The sequence below is a fragment of the Eptatretus burgeri genome, chromosome 7 (genome assembly GCF_056783735.1).
Source record: "Eptatretus burgeri isolate ZD-2024b chromosome 7, Ebu_testis_v1, whole genome shotgun sequence".
Taxonomy (NCBI): domain Eukaryota; kingdom Metazoa; phylum Chordata; class Myxini; order Myxiniformes; family Myxinidae; genus Eptatretus; species Eptatretus burgeri.
Window position 1 is genome coordinate 28,674,265 of NC_140967.1, and position 17,527 is coordinate 28,691,791.

At 49.8% G+C, this 17,527-nt stretch overlaps 1 protein-coding gene across 6 annotated transcripts in view; it reads left to right on the forward strand.

The window, feature by feature from the left end:
* The window catches only part of RUSF1 (RUS family member 1), an 80,877-nt gene that overhangs the window by 35,603 nt on the left and 27,747 nt on the right, over positions 1-17,527 (forward strand). For all 6 annotated transcript variants that reach the window (XM_085887846.1, XM_085887848.1, XM_085887850.1 and 3 more), the window contains 3 exons: positions 14,266-14,336; positions 16,670-16,854; positions 17,084-17,141. In XM_085887846.1, coding sequence (XP_085743972.1) covers positions 14,266-14,336; positions 16,670-16,854; positions 17,084-17,141 — 314 coding nt within the window. The remainder of the gene's footprint in view (positions 1-14,265; positions 14,337-16,669; positions 16,855-17,083; positions 17,142-17,527) is intronic.

A 17,527-nucleotide genomic window follows, 5' to 3' on the forward strand; every position in this document is an offset into this window, starting at 1 on the left:
GTATTAACAAATATATGAGCCAAAATCTATGGCGATTAAATCCATTTTTGCATTCTGCAGTGGTACATATTATGTAAACGTGATTTTCAAAATGTTGTGCAATGATCTCAGGTTCACAACCATGATTTTATAACTCTCCAAACATCCCTCTTCAAGAAAAAAATAGGTTGTGACTTGTTCTACCTTGGGTAGGGGTATGCCACCCAAAACCTCATTTGGCCATGAGTCTATATTCTGATGTCTGCTCTCACCTGAAGGGCTGCCGTTGCTATAACATCTTCTGCAGTGAGAGATTTCAGGGTCGACAGCTCCACTTTCAGAATCTGGTAGACCTTGGCAAGTTCAATTATTGACAAGTTGTTAGGATAGCGAAGAAGTTTCTTTTTCTCATCGGCGAAGATGTTTTGGGTTTCACCAAACTTTCTTTCTAGCTTTCAGCAGAGATGCTTCTTGAAGGAGTCCTTCACCTTTTCAATGACAAGAGATTTCATTCCTGATAAACAGGAACACCTCATTGTATGAGTGACTTTGAGCTGTCTCATATTGAGCTTCATAATTATGGTCTTCACATGTCGCACTGCTGCAGCCTTTTCCTCCCTTGTGTAGGATCTGTAGCACAACCGATGATAGTGTCCTTTTAAAAAAAATTTGTATACCTTGTCAAAGCTTGTATGAGAGCTAGCACACAACACACAGCAAGGGGGGCATGAGACAAGAAGGGCGGGAGAGGGGAGAACAAACCAGTGGGAAAGGAGATCTGTGGAAGGGAGAGGGATGGGGCGGGGAACACGGGGTATACAAGATGGACATCACAGGGACTTTTAGGAAGGAAAGCAGGGAATTTGAAGGAGGTGGGTTTGGGGTGAATTCACGGGGGTAGAAAACATCGAGGATTTGGATGGGAGATGATAAGATGTGGTGGTGAACAGCTGTTTTGAAGGCCTGGAGGGAAGAATGGGATTGAACAGAATGAGGGAGTTTATTCCAATGGTGGGAAAAAAGAGAGAAGGTGAGCAGTGATTCGTGATTTTGGTGGTTTTAACAGAAGGGGGTTGTTGGCGGACTTTGAGCGCCCTGTGGAAATGTGGTGAGGACAAATCGCAGACAGAGCAGGGGGTGCGAGACCGGAGAGAAGACGGTAGAAGAAAGAAAGACCACCGACCTGCCTGTGGTGAGAGAGTAAAAGAGGCCCAAAAACTCAGCCTCATCGCGGGAGATACCAATGATCCGAAATGCCTTGGTTTCCACAGCGTGAAGCCGAGAAAGGTGAGAGGCAGGAACACCAGCCCAGAGGGGAGAGCAGTACTCCATCAGGCTGCGGACGAAAACTTTGTATGTGGTCAAGAGCTCAGGCGGACCGAGGAAGGACTTTGCACGACGGAGGATTCCCAGTTGGTGACTGGCTTTGGAGGCCAGGTTGGAATTGTGGCTTTCCCAGGAAAGATCATGGCAGATAGTGAGACCCAGAAGCTTGAGTGAAAGGACTTCTTCAAGTGGTTTGTTGAGGAAGTAGATGGGAGGGGTGGGGGGGGGGAGTTCCAGACGGTCCTTTCGGAGAGACATCGTGAGAGTGAGATTTGCCAGGATTGAAAGACGTGTTGGACCAGCTTGGGATTTTATCCAGATCTGCAGAAAGTGAAGAGGCTGCTGCTTGCCGGTCTGAGGGATGACAAATGGTACGACAGAGGGTGGAGTCATCAGCAAAGAGATAAAGAGGATTTTCCAGAGAGTCGGAGAGATCATTGATGAAAACCAGAAAAAGAACAGGGCCCAGAACGTTGCCTTGAGGAACTCCAGCCTGGACAGGAAGAGGGGATGAAAGAACTCCATTTAGGGCCACATGTTGACTGTGACAGGAGAGGAAGTCTGTGAGTCATGATTGTAGATGGCCTTAGATACCATAGGAAGAAAGTTTGGTGAGCAGGGCAGGGTGCCAGACCGTGTCAAAAGCACGTGATATGTCCAGGGATATGGCTCTGATTTCATGTCCAGCATTTTTACAACTAAAATGGCCACCAGTCAGCCTTCTTGGATCTGATGTAGAAAAAAAATGATGTGCATATGCACACCATTATATTGTTGTGGTTACCAAATTCGCAAACCACCATTCAGGTCCCTTAGGTGAGGTATCTCGGTAAGTGCATGTGTAGTTAGGCCCAAACCCGTTGTCTAGTGGGAATACATGTCATTTATGCGAGCTGCGACTCTTCAGGATAGCCGTTTTTCTTTTACTATCTTTATTTTGGACCAACCGCCATGATTACCACCACAACCACAACATCAACCACCAACCACAACGCCGCTTCACCACAACCGCCACGACCTTTCCGTCACACCTCGCAACCGTAGCATCGCCACCGTTCTTGCCCCGCTGTGGGTACCGGTGTTGGACTCGTGCAGGGCGCACGTCGAACAGCGTGTACGAAATCACGGATTTTGTGCTTCAAAAACGGATCAAAAACGACACACGCCCATTTTTTGCCGTCCAATCGGTGAGCGAGGGGCGATTTGGCCCCGCCTCCAGAACGATCGATATATGCAAATTTGTGGATCAAAAAGCCTTCACGCCCACTTTTTCTCGGGCCAATGGGGAGCGAGGTGAAAGGTCAAAGGGAGGGGGTCAAAGGCGAAGCTACGGGGGGGGGATAAAAGGACCGTGTTCGTCAGTCAGAGCCGTGTGGAAGTCTGGAGCCCGAAGCCTGCAGTAGCTGGAGAAGCTGAAGAGAGTCGAACGAGGAGAGCCCAAAGAAGAGTCCAGGGTGGAGAGTCCAGAGGCGGAGAGGCGGCAGCGGCGAAGGCAGACGAGGGGGTGCTCGCGACGGTGCCGGGAGCTGCACGCCCGAGGAAGGCCGGCAGCGCGACCTGGCCGAGGTGGAGACGCACACCAGGGATAATAAAGATCCTCTATACCCCGAGCATCAGCAACCCCCTCCTGGTTACCCCCCCGCTGAGATAGTCCGACCAAGGGGCCCCATTCCCCACCCCCTGCCTGACACTGTCCGCGAGGCCCGCGGAGAGAGGCGCCATCGCCGCTCCGCGTCTCATCACCAGACGGGTAGGCGCGACCCGGTCTCGGCCTCAGGCCCGCCTCATCCTTGAGGTATTTCTTTTCCTTGGTTTTGGGTATGTGTTGTCGGCGCCGTCTGTGAAGTAGAATTGTATAAGTGTTGCCGTGTGCTCGGTAGTCGGTATTAGCTCTGCACTGTGTTTTCACTTTTATATTTGCTTTTTGTGTAAATGGAATTGTGTTTTCTTTTTTTTGTGTGCATTTGGTGGAATTGTATTTGTGTGCTTCCCGTGTGCCGCGAATAAATGTGCTTTATTGTTGAACTGTTCTCCCGCTTCGCTTCGTCTTTTCCTCCATTGAATCCTCATCTTGCTTCACGTAAAGGGTTGGTAGTGGGCTGAATACGCCCGATAATTAATCGAACCGTCGAGGTCGACGATAACACCGCTCGGTTATTCTGATAGTACGGAACGGGTCGCTTAAGTGGCCCGTGTCCAAAGTCGACCTGCGGCGAGGTGCGATCGCCCGGTCTACCCTCCGCGTGGGTACTTAGGTAGGTCGAATTTGGCGAGCAGCCCTATCCCACGCGGGGGCTGATTGGCTCGATCGCGGTGAGACCGAAAGGTCCACCCGTGACTGGTTCCCGGCGTTAGTCCGAGAGGGTCACGACTGGATTGTCCGTCCGGTGGGCGACGTGCCGCGATTCGAGTTACGTGGCCGTCAGCACGCCGGCGGGCGCGAATACCGCAACACTGGTGTCAGGTCGTGCGATACAAATTCATCGCCCTCCTCGCGGCACTGGTATCGGAGAACAGGAAAACAGGCTCTCCTGTCTCCGGCTAAATTCACGGGAATCGGTCCAGGGGTGAGAGAAGCGACCCCCGATTCCCTCCAAATTACGAGCGAGCAAATTAACCCTTCACGAGAAGCAAGATGGCGTCTCAAGGCGAGCGGGAGCCGGGGGTATTAGAAATGTATATGTGTAATAATGTAGAATCCATGGTCCAGGATGGAATCCCCGAGCAGGAAATGTTGATTGTGCAGGAACATGAACTCCCCCAACTGAACCCAGAGTTCGAAATGGGCGCAGTGGCTGGGGTGGCGGACAAACGGCCCCCACGTGCGAATTCGCCCACGGATCGGACGATGGAAATGTTTGAGGCATTGATGAGGAAAATGGATGCGAATAGACAGCAAATGAACGGAATGGAAACAAACATGAAGGAGGAAATGAAAAAGTTCCGGGGTGAGACGCAGAACATGGGCCGATGCCTGCAGGCGGGCATGAAGGCCGTGACAAAGGAAATAATAGTTGAGACAAGGGAGGTAAAGGGTGAAGAGTTGGCAGAGACACGGGAGATAGAAAAAATAGAGGAAAGACTACACGAGGAAGACGGGGTAAGTGACGCACACACACACACAGAGGTAGTGGAGGACAATGGGGGTGAGCTGGCGGACTGGGTAGAGACCCAGTGCGAGCACCTGGATGGCCTCCTCCAGGAACGAGGGGAGGGAGTATGCCCCCTTGAGGCGAGTCACGACCAGGTGAGTTCGGTCGTGCTTTGCGAGGTTGAGGGGAGGAGTGCTGTGAACGGGTGCACGGAGAGCTTGGGGGGTGTCGAGGCCCCGGAGACCCTTGTGGGGACACAAATCCCCAGTGTGGTTGTCCCCGTGTGTGTGGTGCAAGGTGTGAGTGCGTCCCCGTGTGTGGAAGCGACCCCGTGTGTGAGTGGTGTGGTGGCGATGGTGCCGGAGTGTGTGCTTCCCAGCACGCCGTGTGTGGGTGAGGCACCGTGTGTGAGTGAGGCACGGAGAGTGAGTGAGGCACCGCGGGTTAGTGCCCCCGCGTGTGTGGATGAAACGGCCAGTGTGGATGAGGCACAGCGGTTGAGTGCCCCCGCGTGTGTGAGTAGTATGGTTTGTGTGAGTAGTGAGGCACGCGTGAGTGAACGGCCGTGTGCAAGGTCGCTGTGTGCAAGGGAGACCGTGTGTGTGAGAGAGCGGTATGTGAGGGAGATGTCGGTTGGCATGCGGGAGCACGCAGCCGCGTCTCCCGGTGTGAATGTGATGGAGTGGACTGTGTGCGTCGTAACACGCAGGTATGCGTGTGTGGAATGGAGACGGAGACGGCGACAGAGGAGAGAAAGCCGAGTAGCGGCTGTAGCTGTTTCGGGGACCGTGCCGGGTTCGCCCAGCAGTGAGCACGCGGTTCGTGCTGTGCAACGCACGAGACCGCCACGTGCTCGCTTGCGAGAGTGAAGTCCCGGTCCGGAAACGCACGCGGTGGATTTGCCGATCCCGCGGACGGACAAAGTTTAGGCAGGTAAATGGATTTGGACCGGACGGGTTCTCCACGCGATCGTGTGTGTTAAGCTCCAACGGGCAAAGCACATGTGTTCGCGTGGGGAACCCCTCGAGACGTGGGGCTTGTTTTTTTTATGCGCACGGTGACGTCGTGGCTGCACGTGGGGTTGGAATCCGGCAGGAGGGGTATCTCTGCCGGATGGTCCCGTCCAAGGAGGGACGAGGAACACGTGCAGCTGCATGACGTCACGGGCAGGTGTAAAGTGCGCGAGCTCTGAGTTGCCGCGTAGGTGCTGCGCATGAAAAAAAAAAAAAAAGCAAGCCTCACTTTCGGGTGCACAGGATTCCTGGGCAAGGGGTGAAAGACCCCCTTACCTGGGCACAGGATGGAAACTAGTTAGGGGGAAGGGTTAGCTTAGCTAGACCGACTTCATGGGGCAGGGGTAAGTCCTCATGGAGTCCGTGGAATGGATTAGTTAGAGGGATTGTAGCCAGATTTAGGTTGGGAAATTGATTTATGGGATTATTTTGGAGACAGTGACAGACAGTGAATGTGTAGAGGGGACGTAGTTTAGCTCCGTAGTGTTAAAAGGAACGTGCTGTAGTTTAAGGGACGACGTGGGAGCACGAGTTAGTTAGGGGAAGTAGATAGAAGGATGGCAGAGTTCAGTGGTGTGTGTGTGTTGAAGAGTTGGTGAGTTGTGAGGTGAGTACGTGTACATGTTGAGTGAGTGAGGCCAGCGGGTCTGTGTGTATGGAGCGAATGGGGAATGCATGGTGCGATGAGTGATTGGGGGGAGGAGTGACTCCCGCCCAAGGGACCCCGGGGTCAGTATAAAGTGAGTTGGGGGTTAGTCAAATTGAAAAATGGAGGTCGTTTTGTTGTTGGTGGGAAAGTAGGCTCGAGACCCATTTGGAGGGGTGCAGGAGCCCTGTTGACGGGCTTGGGAGCGTGGCTGCGAAAGGTGAGTATCGCTGAGTGGGTACCCCGGGCACCAGGCTAGTCGGCCGCGGTAGGCCATGGGCCCATGGGGGGCCGGGATAGAGTAGTGGGCACGGGTGCGCCTGCTTGGTGCGGGGGCCCGGGGCGCCATTAGCCGCGTGGGCAGTGTTGTGGGCACGGGTGACCCTCGGAAAGGGGCCCGGGAGGCCGGCCTGCCACGTGTGCGTTTCAGGGGAGGTGCCATGGGGGGCACTCCCCGGTGTTAGGGAGCTGGTAGGCTCGGAGGCAGTGTAGTGCCCGGGGTGCCATAGCGGGAGATTCGGCAGAGGGTCGTGCCTGCCAAAGGGAGCCACGTGTCCCAGCCAGGAGACCGTGTGAGGGCACGGAGCGAAAATTGGGGGGCGAGGCCCGAAATTGTGAGGACACCAACATAGGCGACGGGAATCTGGGTTGTTAGAACTAATAGTTTAAGCGAGAGGCGCTTGTTGAAAGCCCCGGGGTAGTTTAACAGTTAAATGGTTAGGGTAGATTAGGAGATGTACCCCTCCGCACCATCCATCCCCTCGCTGTCGTTGTGGGCCGCTGGACCCACTTTGGTTATAGATCGCCGAACTCTGGGGAGGCCATTCTGAGGCTTCGTTGGGCCTCGGCACAGGACGTTAGCTCTCCCTTGTTCCCCTCCGGGAAGGGAACGTAGGGGTTGGGAGTAGGCTAGGTGACAGGATAGGTTAGCCGAACAAGGACGATAAAGGGGGTTAGGGGACGATTTATAGTGGGGGAGTAAAAATAAAAACAACAGAAAAAAATTAAGTGGGGGCTAAATTGGTTTTTCACAAATTAAAGGAGTGGGTATGTACAGTGACAGGCAAAGGCGATAGGTTGGGAGGGAGACAGGTAGGTAGGTCCGAGCCCGCCTTCCGAGTGGCCAGCACCACCGCACCCCCTCCACCAACCTCCACTGAACGGCAAAGGCTGGCCAGCTTCATCGGCTGGCTGTTTTTTTCTGCAAGGCCTGTGCCGGCCAACTTCATCGGCAGCTGTTATTTTGCTGCAAGGTCTGTGCCGGCTGGATCGTCTGCAGCTGCTATGCTGCAAGGCCTGTGCCGGCCAGTTCATCTGCCGGCTGTGTTTGCCTGCAGCGGCCTTCTTCTGCGGGCTGTGTTTGCCTGCTGCCTTTGCCATGCCATGCCCACTGCGCAGGTTCACCAGCCCCGTTCAATTTTTGCTTTGCCCCCCCCCCCCCTGTTCATTTCCATGTGCGCCAGGATCTGAAAGCAACAGTTTGCAAGCTGCAAGAACTGCCCTGTTGGCAGCTACAACACGGGCCTGCAGTGGCGGCCCGTGCACCGTGTTTGTGTTCATGCATCCATTCGTTGTGCCCATTGCGTGTGCCACTTGAGCTGGCACGGAGACTACGTTTGTGCGGCCCATGCACCGTTGTGGTTCACTGCGTTCAGTTCAAAAGGGAAGGCCTTGGACTGCGCGTGAGCAGCCAGCCACGTTCCCTGTCACCTGCATTGTTTTGAGCCAGAGACTGCATGCGGGCAGCCTGGCTCCCTGCTAACTGTTTTCTTTTGCAGAGGTCAGTGATCCTGGGCCATGGTTTAGTGTAAAATTTGTAAGTTAAGGTTAAGATGTACTGTAAATATGAGTGCGCCCCCGGCATGTTTGTCTTAGCGCCGGCAATTTTATTTAAGTCGTCCGTGTGAGTGAGTTTGTTTAGATAGTTACGCAGCCCTCAGGTTATTTATTTTGGGGACACGAATACCATGAATGTCGCACTCAGGGATCCGCAGGTAAAATGTACTAGGGGAAAACTACACATGATGGCACACGAAAATTTGACGACTCGGGACGAGTCTGTAAAAAGGGAAGGGGGTAGTGTTGTGGTTACCAAATTCGCAAACCACCATTCAGGTCCCTTAGGTGAGGTATCTCGGTAAGTGCATGTGTAGTTAGGCCCAAACCCGTTGTCTAGTGGGAATACATGTCATTTATGCGAGCTGCGACTCTTCAGGATAGCCGTTTTTCTTTTACTATCTTTATTTTGGACCAACCGCCATGATTACCACCACAACCACAACATCAACCACCAACCACAACGCCGCTTCACTACAACCGCCACGACCTTTCCGTCACACCTCGCAACCGTAGCATCGCCACCGTTCTTGCCCCGCTGTGGGTACCGGTGTTGGACTCGTGCAGGGCGCACGTCGAACAGCGTGTACAAAATCACGGATTTTGTGCTTCAAAAACGGATCAAAAACGACACACGCCCACTTTTTGCCGTCCAATCGGTGAGCGAGGGGCGATTTGGCCCCGCCTCCAGAACGATCGATATATGCAAATTTGTGGATCAAAAAGCCTTCACGCCCACTTTTTCTCGGGCCAATGGGGAGCGAGGTGAAAGGTCAAAGGGAGGGGGTCAAAGGCGAAGCTACGGGGGGATAAAAGGACCGTGTTCGTCAGTCAGAGCCGTGTGGAAGTCTGGAGCCCGAAGCCTGCAGTAGCTGGAGAAGCTGAAGAGAGTCGAACGAGGAGAGCCCAAAGAAGAGTCCAGGGTGGAGAGTCCAGAGGCGGAGAGGCGGCAGCGGCGAAGGCAGACGAGGGGTGCTCGCGACAGTGCCGGGAGCTGCACGCCCGAGGAAGGCCGGCAGCGCGACCTGGCCGAGGTGGAGACGCACACCAGGGATAATAAAGATCCTCTATACCCCGAGCATCAGCAACCCCCTCCTGTTTCCCCCCGCGCTGAGATAGTGCGACCAAGGGGGCCCCTTTTCCCACCCCCTGCCTGACACTGTCCGCGAGGCCCGCGGAGAGAGGCGCCATCGCCGCTCCGCGTCTCATCACCAGACGGGTAGGCGCGACCCGGTCTCGGCCTCAGGCCCGCCTCATTCTTGGGGGTATTCTTTTCCTTGGTTTTGGGTATGTGTTGTCGGCGCCGTCTGTGAAGTAGAATTGTATAAGTGTTGCCGTGTGCTCGGTAGTCGGTATTAGCTCTGCACTGTGTTTTCACTTTTATATTTGCTTTTTGTGTAAATGGAATTGTGTTTTTCTTTTTTTTGTGTGCATTTGGTGGAATTGTATTTGTGTGCTTCCCGTGTGCCGCGAATAAATGTGCTTTATTGTTGAACTGTTCTCCCGCTTCGCTTCGTCTTTTCCTCCATTGAATCCTCATCTTGCTTCACGTAAAGGGTTGGTAGTGGGCTGAATACGCCCGATAATTAATCGAACCGTCGAGGTCGACGATAACACCGCTCGGTTATTCTGATAGTACGAAACGGGTCGCTTAAGTGGCCCGTGTCCGAAGTCGACCTGCGGCGAGGTGCGATCGCCCGGTCTACCCTCCGCGTGGGTACTTAGGTAGGTCGAATTTGGCGAGCAACCCTATCCCACGCGGGGGCTGATTGGCTCGATCGCGGTGAGACCGAAAGGTCCACCCGTGACTGGTTCCCGGCGTTAGTCCGAGAGGGTCACGACTGGATTGTCCGTCCGGTGGGCGACGTGCCGCGATTCGAGTTACGTGGCCGTCAGCACGCCGGCGGGCGCGAATACCGCAACAATATGTTGTCTTTGTACCAAGTACGAATAAAATCGATCCAGACATGTCCGAGGTATGGTTGCGGGCACACGCGTGGACACTAAAATAGACAAATCCATAAGCCCCTATTTCGGACCAAGTCCAACAGAGGCCAATAATATTATGCCTAGTTTCATTAAAATATTCTGTGGCATGCTATATTTATTTAGCAGTTTTTTTTTCTTTTCTTTAAAAAACATACCATAGCCAACTGTGCCATAGGGAGTGAGCATGTAATGGCGTTTGATGCACAAAATAGGTAATCCACTGAAAAAGGATAAAGCTAACTCATTTAAAAAGGTCATCACACATTTTCTTACTTCTAGGGGTGGTACAAATAATTTGGCACCATTTACGTTTTGCATCCCCTGGTGGTACCGACATCTCTTCTGGCCCATATTGACTATAATGTGAAAAATATCAGTTTGTTTGTTTGTTTGTTAAGTTGTATTTTGTTTGTTCCACCTCTAGCTTTATTTGCACACGTCTGAGTTCCATTGCACTTTTGTACCACAGGGTTTGTTATGTACAAGAAAATGTTACTCACTCATGAGATCTGTTACTGTAAGATAAAATGATGTTAATCTGTTTGAAAAATTCAACAAGCAATTGAAGATGACATGTGATGTTCGTGGTTCCCCTTTGAATGCATTTTTATTTGAAAAGCATCCCTCATGCATGATATAAAACAGGGATAGACGTGCCGGAAGCATTTCAGGATAGGGGGATGGTGGGGCGCAACATTTATAAACGGGTGTTTTGAGAATAATGAATAGTCGGCCTCCCATTTGGAACCCGTTTGGAGAATATTTGGGAGCGTGGTAGAGTATAGCTCGTAAGGATAGTATGCTTCTTGATTAATATTCGGTATTGCCTCGTCGTTGTCATAACTGTACAATATATCGTTATTATTTGAAATTTGGGTGGGCGTTACATGCCAGCGTATCCCTCCCCACCCCAATCCCTCTCCCCTCTTCCGGCACCCTAAAACAGGAAATGTTCTTATTGAGACTCGAGAGCAATCTTTTCAAAAGACTCAGAGGACCCAATGTAGTCTTAACCGTAAATTTCAAATGGTTAAAAAAAAATTTGGGATTAAATATTTACGTTCATCTGAATCCATGCAAATGGTATTTAAAATCAACGCTTTGGTAAATGTTTTTTTCCTTGCAAAAAGCTTTTTAGGTCATCTCTTCGATCATGACCTAATAATATGGGTGTCGATGTCCTTCGATCCGTCTGTCCGTCCGACCGTCCGTCCGTCCATCCGTTCACAATGAAGTTGAAGCGGGAGATCTGGTCATTAGTGATCCTGATAGAGGTCAATGAGACGTATACGATGGTTTGACTTTCAAGGTCACCGAAGGTCAAGGTCAAGGTCACAAGGCCTTTGAAGTTGCGAAAATGACGATTTTCAAGTTCTATCTCCTCCGCCATTTCTCAAGCGATCTTGAATTTGATTGTAGCATATGAATCGATGGGACAATATCTAAATTTGGTCGGGCCGGATTTTCGATATTCGCTTTCATTTTCGTGTCACGTGACTTCAAATTTGGCAAAAAATGTGAAAATGACTTTTCAAAATCTATCTCCTCCTACATTTCTCAAGCGATCTTGAATTTGATTGTGGCATATGAATCTATGGGACAATATCTAAATTTGGTCGGGACGGATTTTCGAATTTCGCTTTCGTTTTCGCGTCACGTGACTTCAAAGTTTGCAAAAACTACCCTACCTTCAGGAGGCTATATATTCTCTACTGGGCATGGTAAAAGTTAGTGAATGGTGTCATTGCATAGCAGCTGACCTTGTATATTTATACATTTTCCGCCGAAGGTGCAAAAGTTTCAAAACCCGAAATGTAAACGTCGGCATTTATTTTCAAAATATAATTTCGTGCGCGCAAGCCAAAATGCCGAGTCATCTTTAACCAAATTGCGCAGTTCGAGCTGCGCAGTAGTCTTCGGTCATAACTGAACATTGAGAACTTGTGGTATTATAGAGATGACCGTCACCCCCACACGGGGGTAATATTTAATTGAAGATTTTAGTTATCTTCAGGTGCATTTTGTGCCTCTGAAGTTCTGCCCCCCAAATAACCACAATTGCGTAAGGTAATGCACCACGTGACCTTAGCAAGCACTTGTATGTTGTGTGAATCATGCCTTCATGCAAAAAGAAAAACGTTCAAACGTATGTTTTGTGCACATTTTTTTTTACCAGTTACTGTTGCCATGTCTTTCTTCCTAGTGTGTGTTGTGCATGCCAGGTAGCCAGGTAATTATTTATTGTCAATATACCGACTTTACTCGTATGTTTCGGGTTCGTACACTTCTATGGATGTATTGCCATCTCATGTACACCAACATGATCATCAACCCCCAAATCGGATCAATCTTCATGCGCGAATACAGTGTCAAATCCATTTTCTGAGTCAGACAATGATATGGATATGGGGTCAGCCATTCCACACAAGTTGCATGTAAGCACGCGTGTAGTCAGCTGAAATGTTTATTCTAATGACATCACAGACAGAGCAAAATGCCTGCCCTGCTCAGAACGTTCTCTTTAGAGCCCGTAACAAATGAACTTGACTTCTTCTTAAATAATTAGAAATCTTAAATAATTAGAAATCTGAAATAATTAGAAAAATACAAAACACACATCCAGTTATTTGTTTACTACCTATGTAGTATTGTTACGAATTTGGAAGCTTACTGCACACAACAGCAGGTCCTATAGATCAGTTATATTGGTAAGTATGTGTTTCTAGTTAGGGTCCCGTCCCTAGTCTAATGGGAATTAAATGTTCGTGCGCTGTGGAGTTATTTTGATAGTCAGGGTTTTCTTTTACATCACTTATAACAACGACAAAAATGCCCACTTTCGCTTTCACAACAACAACGCTCCGCTCACAGCATTCTTCGTGCGCTCGCTGGTGAGCACGTGCGTGGGTGGCGTTTAACATGAGCATGGCGTCCCTCTTTAGCCAATCGGCAAGGAGCGGGCGTCTCACCCGCCCCATCTTCCACTCAGCACCATCGCCATTACGCATGTGGCCGGAGGTGAGGAGGGAGGCGGAGCTACAAACTCCTCCGATCGGGACTCCACCCCTGAAGGGTGGGAGTTGCCCCGCCTACCGTGGGCCCGTCCAATGGAAGACGGCCAGGGAATCGCGCGATGGGTCCGACCAATGAGGAGGCGAGTGGCCAGGAGAAGAGGCCCCTCCCTCCTGAAGAGAAGAGTGTGGTTGTCGTGGCGAGCGAGAGGAGTTTGCGTCCTGAGTCTGCTCGAGTGGGTGTCTCTGCCTGGGTTTGCGGCGGACTGCATCCTGCGCTTCGGAGGTGTCTCGGCTGGCGCGTTACAGCGAGCGGTCGACGATTTTTTTTATCAAGGGAGATCACCTCGTCACGCCTCGATTCGGCTGCCCTGGTCCGTCCTTTGGCGACCGGAGCTCCGGGAAGGGGTGGACGACCAGCTGCGCGCTCGTGGCCAGGTAGCCAGCCGTCCTGACTCCCAGCCAAACTATCCTCCTCGGCTGGAAAGCCAAATAAAGACCTGGCGGGTCCATTTTCTTTTTTGGGTGTGCGTGTCTGTGTGCGGGCCTGTCTTGTCGAAGTAGAATTGTGTAAGTGCTTTCTTTTGCTCATTGTACATTGCCTGCCTTTTATTCGGTTAGCTCTGCCTTCTTGCGTGTTCCCTTCCCCCCCCTTTCCCCCCCCATTATAAATAAATCCCTTTTGTTAAATTACCAGCTCGTTTCTGTGCTTCTTTCATTGGCTTAGCACGGTGCGTGTTGGGAAATTTGGTAACGGTAAATTTTGTATTTGGACCGACGGGTCTTGGTAACCATCCGCTCATATCAGGTTATGCATGGTTCGAGCACGGTAGCAGCTCGTTCCGCTCGAGCTCCGTCGAGGGTGTGAATTCCCCGGTAGCCTTGCCGCGTGGATACTTAGGTATATTGAAGTTGGCAATTAACCCTATTTCACGCGGTCGAATTATTGGCGATTCATGATCCTCTAAGGGACCCGTACTTTCGGATTTATCTGAAAGGTACGATCTAAATTCCGGGTGTTCGGTGGAGCCGACTCTACTGCTCCATCTCGCGGTCGTGCTCGCCACCGAGACCCGGCCCCACAACAGTATCTTCATTTTAAACCCAAAGACGTATTTTTCAATTTTTTCATTAAAGTGACCCTTCAAGAACACTGATATCACACAATTGTATGAACAACAAAATGTAGAAACATCCCCAGAGGCTTAAAGACAATGTCAGAAGTTTGAGTGTTCTATAAGGTTATATTATCGCAATATGCTTTCAGTGTTATTGCAATGATGGTTTCACCATAATGTGTGGAGGCAAAACAAGATTTACTAATACTGTACACTATGTGAGATGTATGTATTGAATTACTTTGTATTTTACAGGAAACTCTTGTTAACCTCTTCTCCCTCATCATTTCTATGCTGCTCACAAACTTGATCACCAACAACACAAGGTATTGTTTCCCACAATCTACCATTGTTAAACGACTCGACTTTTAGACCTTGCCTTCTTGTGCTCATTTCCTTATATGTACCACTGTTCCATCGTCTCCATCTCTATTTTCAGCTAAATGGTTTTGGATACATAGTTAAGGCTCGTGGAAGAACAAGAACACAGAACGGATCAGGTTGAAACATAACAAAAGGACCAGGAGAAGGAGAAGGGGGAAATACCAACAGCAGGGAGGAGAGAGAAAATAGATGGAGAAGGACAAACAAGGGATGTGGGCAACGATGAGGCATGGGGGTGAACGCCCTGGATACAGAAACAAAATGTTGGCAGTGGGTGGGGGTGGTTGAATGAGTGTAGAAAAGTTTTGGATGGGGGATGATCTGAGATGGTGGTGAACAGCTGTGTTGAAGACCTGGAGGGAAGAATGAAATTGAAGTGAGTGTGGAAGTTTGTTCCACAGGTGGGGGAAAAAAGAGGAACAAAAGTACAAGTAGAGGTGAGCAGTGATTCTGGATTTTAGCAGTTTCACTAGAAGGGGGTTGCTGGTGGACCACATGTGTCCTGCAGATACCTGGGGGGGAGGGGGGGGACTTGGCTACATTGCGAGAGATTCCAATCATCTTGAAGGCCTTGATTTCCATGCGGTCAAGCTGAGCAAGGTTTGAGGCAGGGGCCCCAGCCCAGAGGGGAGAGCAGTGTTCCATCAAGCTGTAGATGAAAGCCTTGTAGGTGAATAGGAGTTCAAGTGTGCCAAGGAAGGACTTTGCACGATGGAGGATTCCCAGTCGGCGACTGGCTTTGGAGGCCAACCAACCCTGAAATGTGGTTTGCCTAAGAGATATCATGGCTGAGAGTCAGACCCAAGAGTTTGAATGACTGAACTTATTTGAGAGGGTTGTTGAGAAAGTAGATGGGAAGATTTGCGGTGTGGTCCTTTCAGAGAGAGAGAGAGAGAGAGTGAGTGTGTGGGATTTCTCAGGATTGAAAGACATGTCGAAGTGTTTGACCAGTTTTTGACTTTGTCAAGGTCTGAGGAGAGGGAAGAGGTTGCTGCCTGTCTGTCTGTCGGGAGGATGAGGGATGTCACGACAGAGAGTGGAGTCATCAGCAATGAGAAAAATAAACCAATGTCACCTGCAGGGTGACCCGTATCTTGCCAAAAGGTGAGCACGTGTGACTTCTTTAAGGTCACACTGAGGTGAACAGAGCTGCTATCCACCAGGAGCTATCCACCTTGAGGAATATCTGCCTACGAGAGATTCCGATGAGAATCGTTCTACAGAGTAACCATGAAAAATATGTGTTTGCCTCATAACGTCGCCAAATGACGTCATAATGTCTCAAGCTTGACATATCTAGAAAGCACTCATCGAGGTGTTCAATTTGAGGTACTACACGATAGGGTTCCTAAAACTTGAAAATTTGACCTTGGGGTCAAATATGTTTGACCTTAGGCGCTAACCATGAAGGTCAAGGCCAATCGCCACCAAAAACTAATCAGCTGAGCGCCAGACCATTTACTACATTCCCATAAAGTTTGGAGACGATTAGATTAAAATTACTCAAAAAATAAGGGTTTCGTAGACTCCCTTGATTTGCGACAAAGTGACCTTGACCTTTGACCTTGACCTTCAAAATTTTATGCGCTGAAAGGGACCTCTATAGGCCCCTGATATGTGAAGTTACAAAAATTTCCAATGATAACTGTGCTCTGCAGAGTGATTTATACGTGATTACAGACCAAACAAAACAAAAAAAAAAAACATACAATCTGACTAACATATCTTGCAAAAACTTCGTTTTGGCAAGATAAAAAGGATTTTCCAGAGAGTCAGTGAGATCATTGATGAAGATTAGGAATAAGATGGGGCCTAGACCACTACCTTGAGGGTACTAAAGCCTTGACAGGGAGAGGAGATGAAATGATTCCATTGAGTGCCACTCGTTGGCAACAAGATTGGAGGGAGTCAATCATCCAAGAGCGGAGTTGGCCTTAGATTCCGTAGGTAGGCAGTTTGGAGAGCAAGGTGGGATGCCGGACTGTGTCGAAGGCTCGAGGTATGTCCAGAGAGACGGCCCTGATCTCATGTCTGACATTGAGGGCCTCCATCCATTGTTGGGAGAGTAGAAGCAGCATGTCCAAGGTAGAATGACCTGGCCCAAATCCAAATTGATGATTTGAGATGAGGTAATTTCTTTCATTACCTGTAACTGTAACATTTTCCCAACCTGTAAAGCTCTTTTCCTTTGTTTTACTTTTGTGCTTTATTGAATCCTACACCATATCTAACTTGCTTTGCATTATCTCTGATCTCTTGCCCTTTCTGATCATAGAATTTCTCTCCTGCTGCTGGTACTGCTGTCCTGTGTGCACCTGTATGCAAACAAATGTGCCGTGTGCTGCCTCGTCATGCCAAGCTTGAACCAGGCGCGTCTTCGCCTGCTTCTTGAGCATTTCTTGGACACACGTTCCGTGGCATCACCCAGTGCTATCAACTCCAAGGAACCTGTTTGGCCACGTACTGTATCTCACTGTATTATATACACACGACTGTACCATGCTTCACTGCATTCCATTTCTCCTTGCTACGCATCACTTCTTTTTATTTGGCTTCATTGCGCTATAACACACTACGAGAGTATGACAATCATACTCTATATGTAATACTGTGTTGTGCTGCATTGATAAAGGAGTATCAAGCTGAGGGAAGATGAGCAATCTATGACATTTGTCTTCTGTGTCTGCAGCTTGGACAAGTGGGATAGAGATCTGTCTGGGAGCACCACTTTGTGAAGTTATCTCCAGGTACATATGCAGACAAGCAGACTAAAAAAAGACAGGCTGGTGGACTGAAAGAAAAATGATTCAGAGATCATGCAGACGTCTTGTTAACACTATATAATTTTTTTTAAGTGATTGGAAAATTATTCAAATATATATTGCTACAAGTTCCGCCAGTCCGGGTCGCGAGGGAGCTTCTCAGACCCACTTCCCGACCTCTGACCCTGAAGCTGACGAGCCACTGATAACTCCGCGGCACGATGGGTTGCTAAGCAACCACAGACGCTGTCTGAGATGATCAATTTAGGTAGAGTCCCTGCGTCCAAATCCCACGTTACCTTTCCGGCAAATTAATCCCCCCCCCAGATAAAGCCTACGCTTTCTACGCCCCAAGTCATGTCAATCAGAAC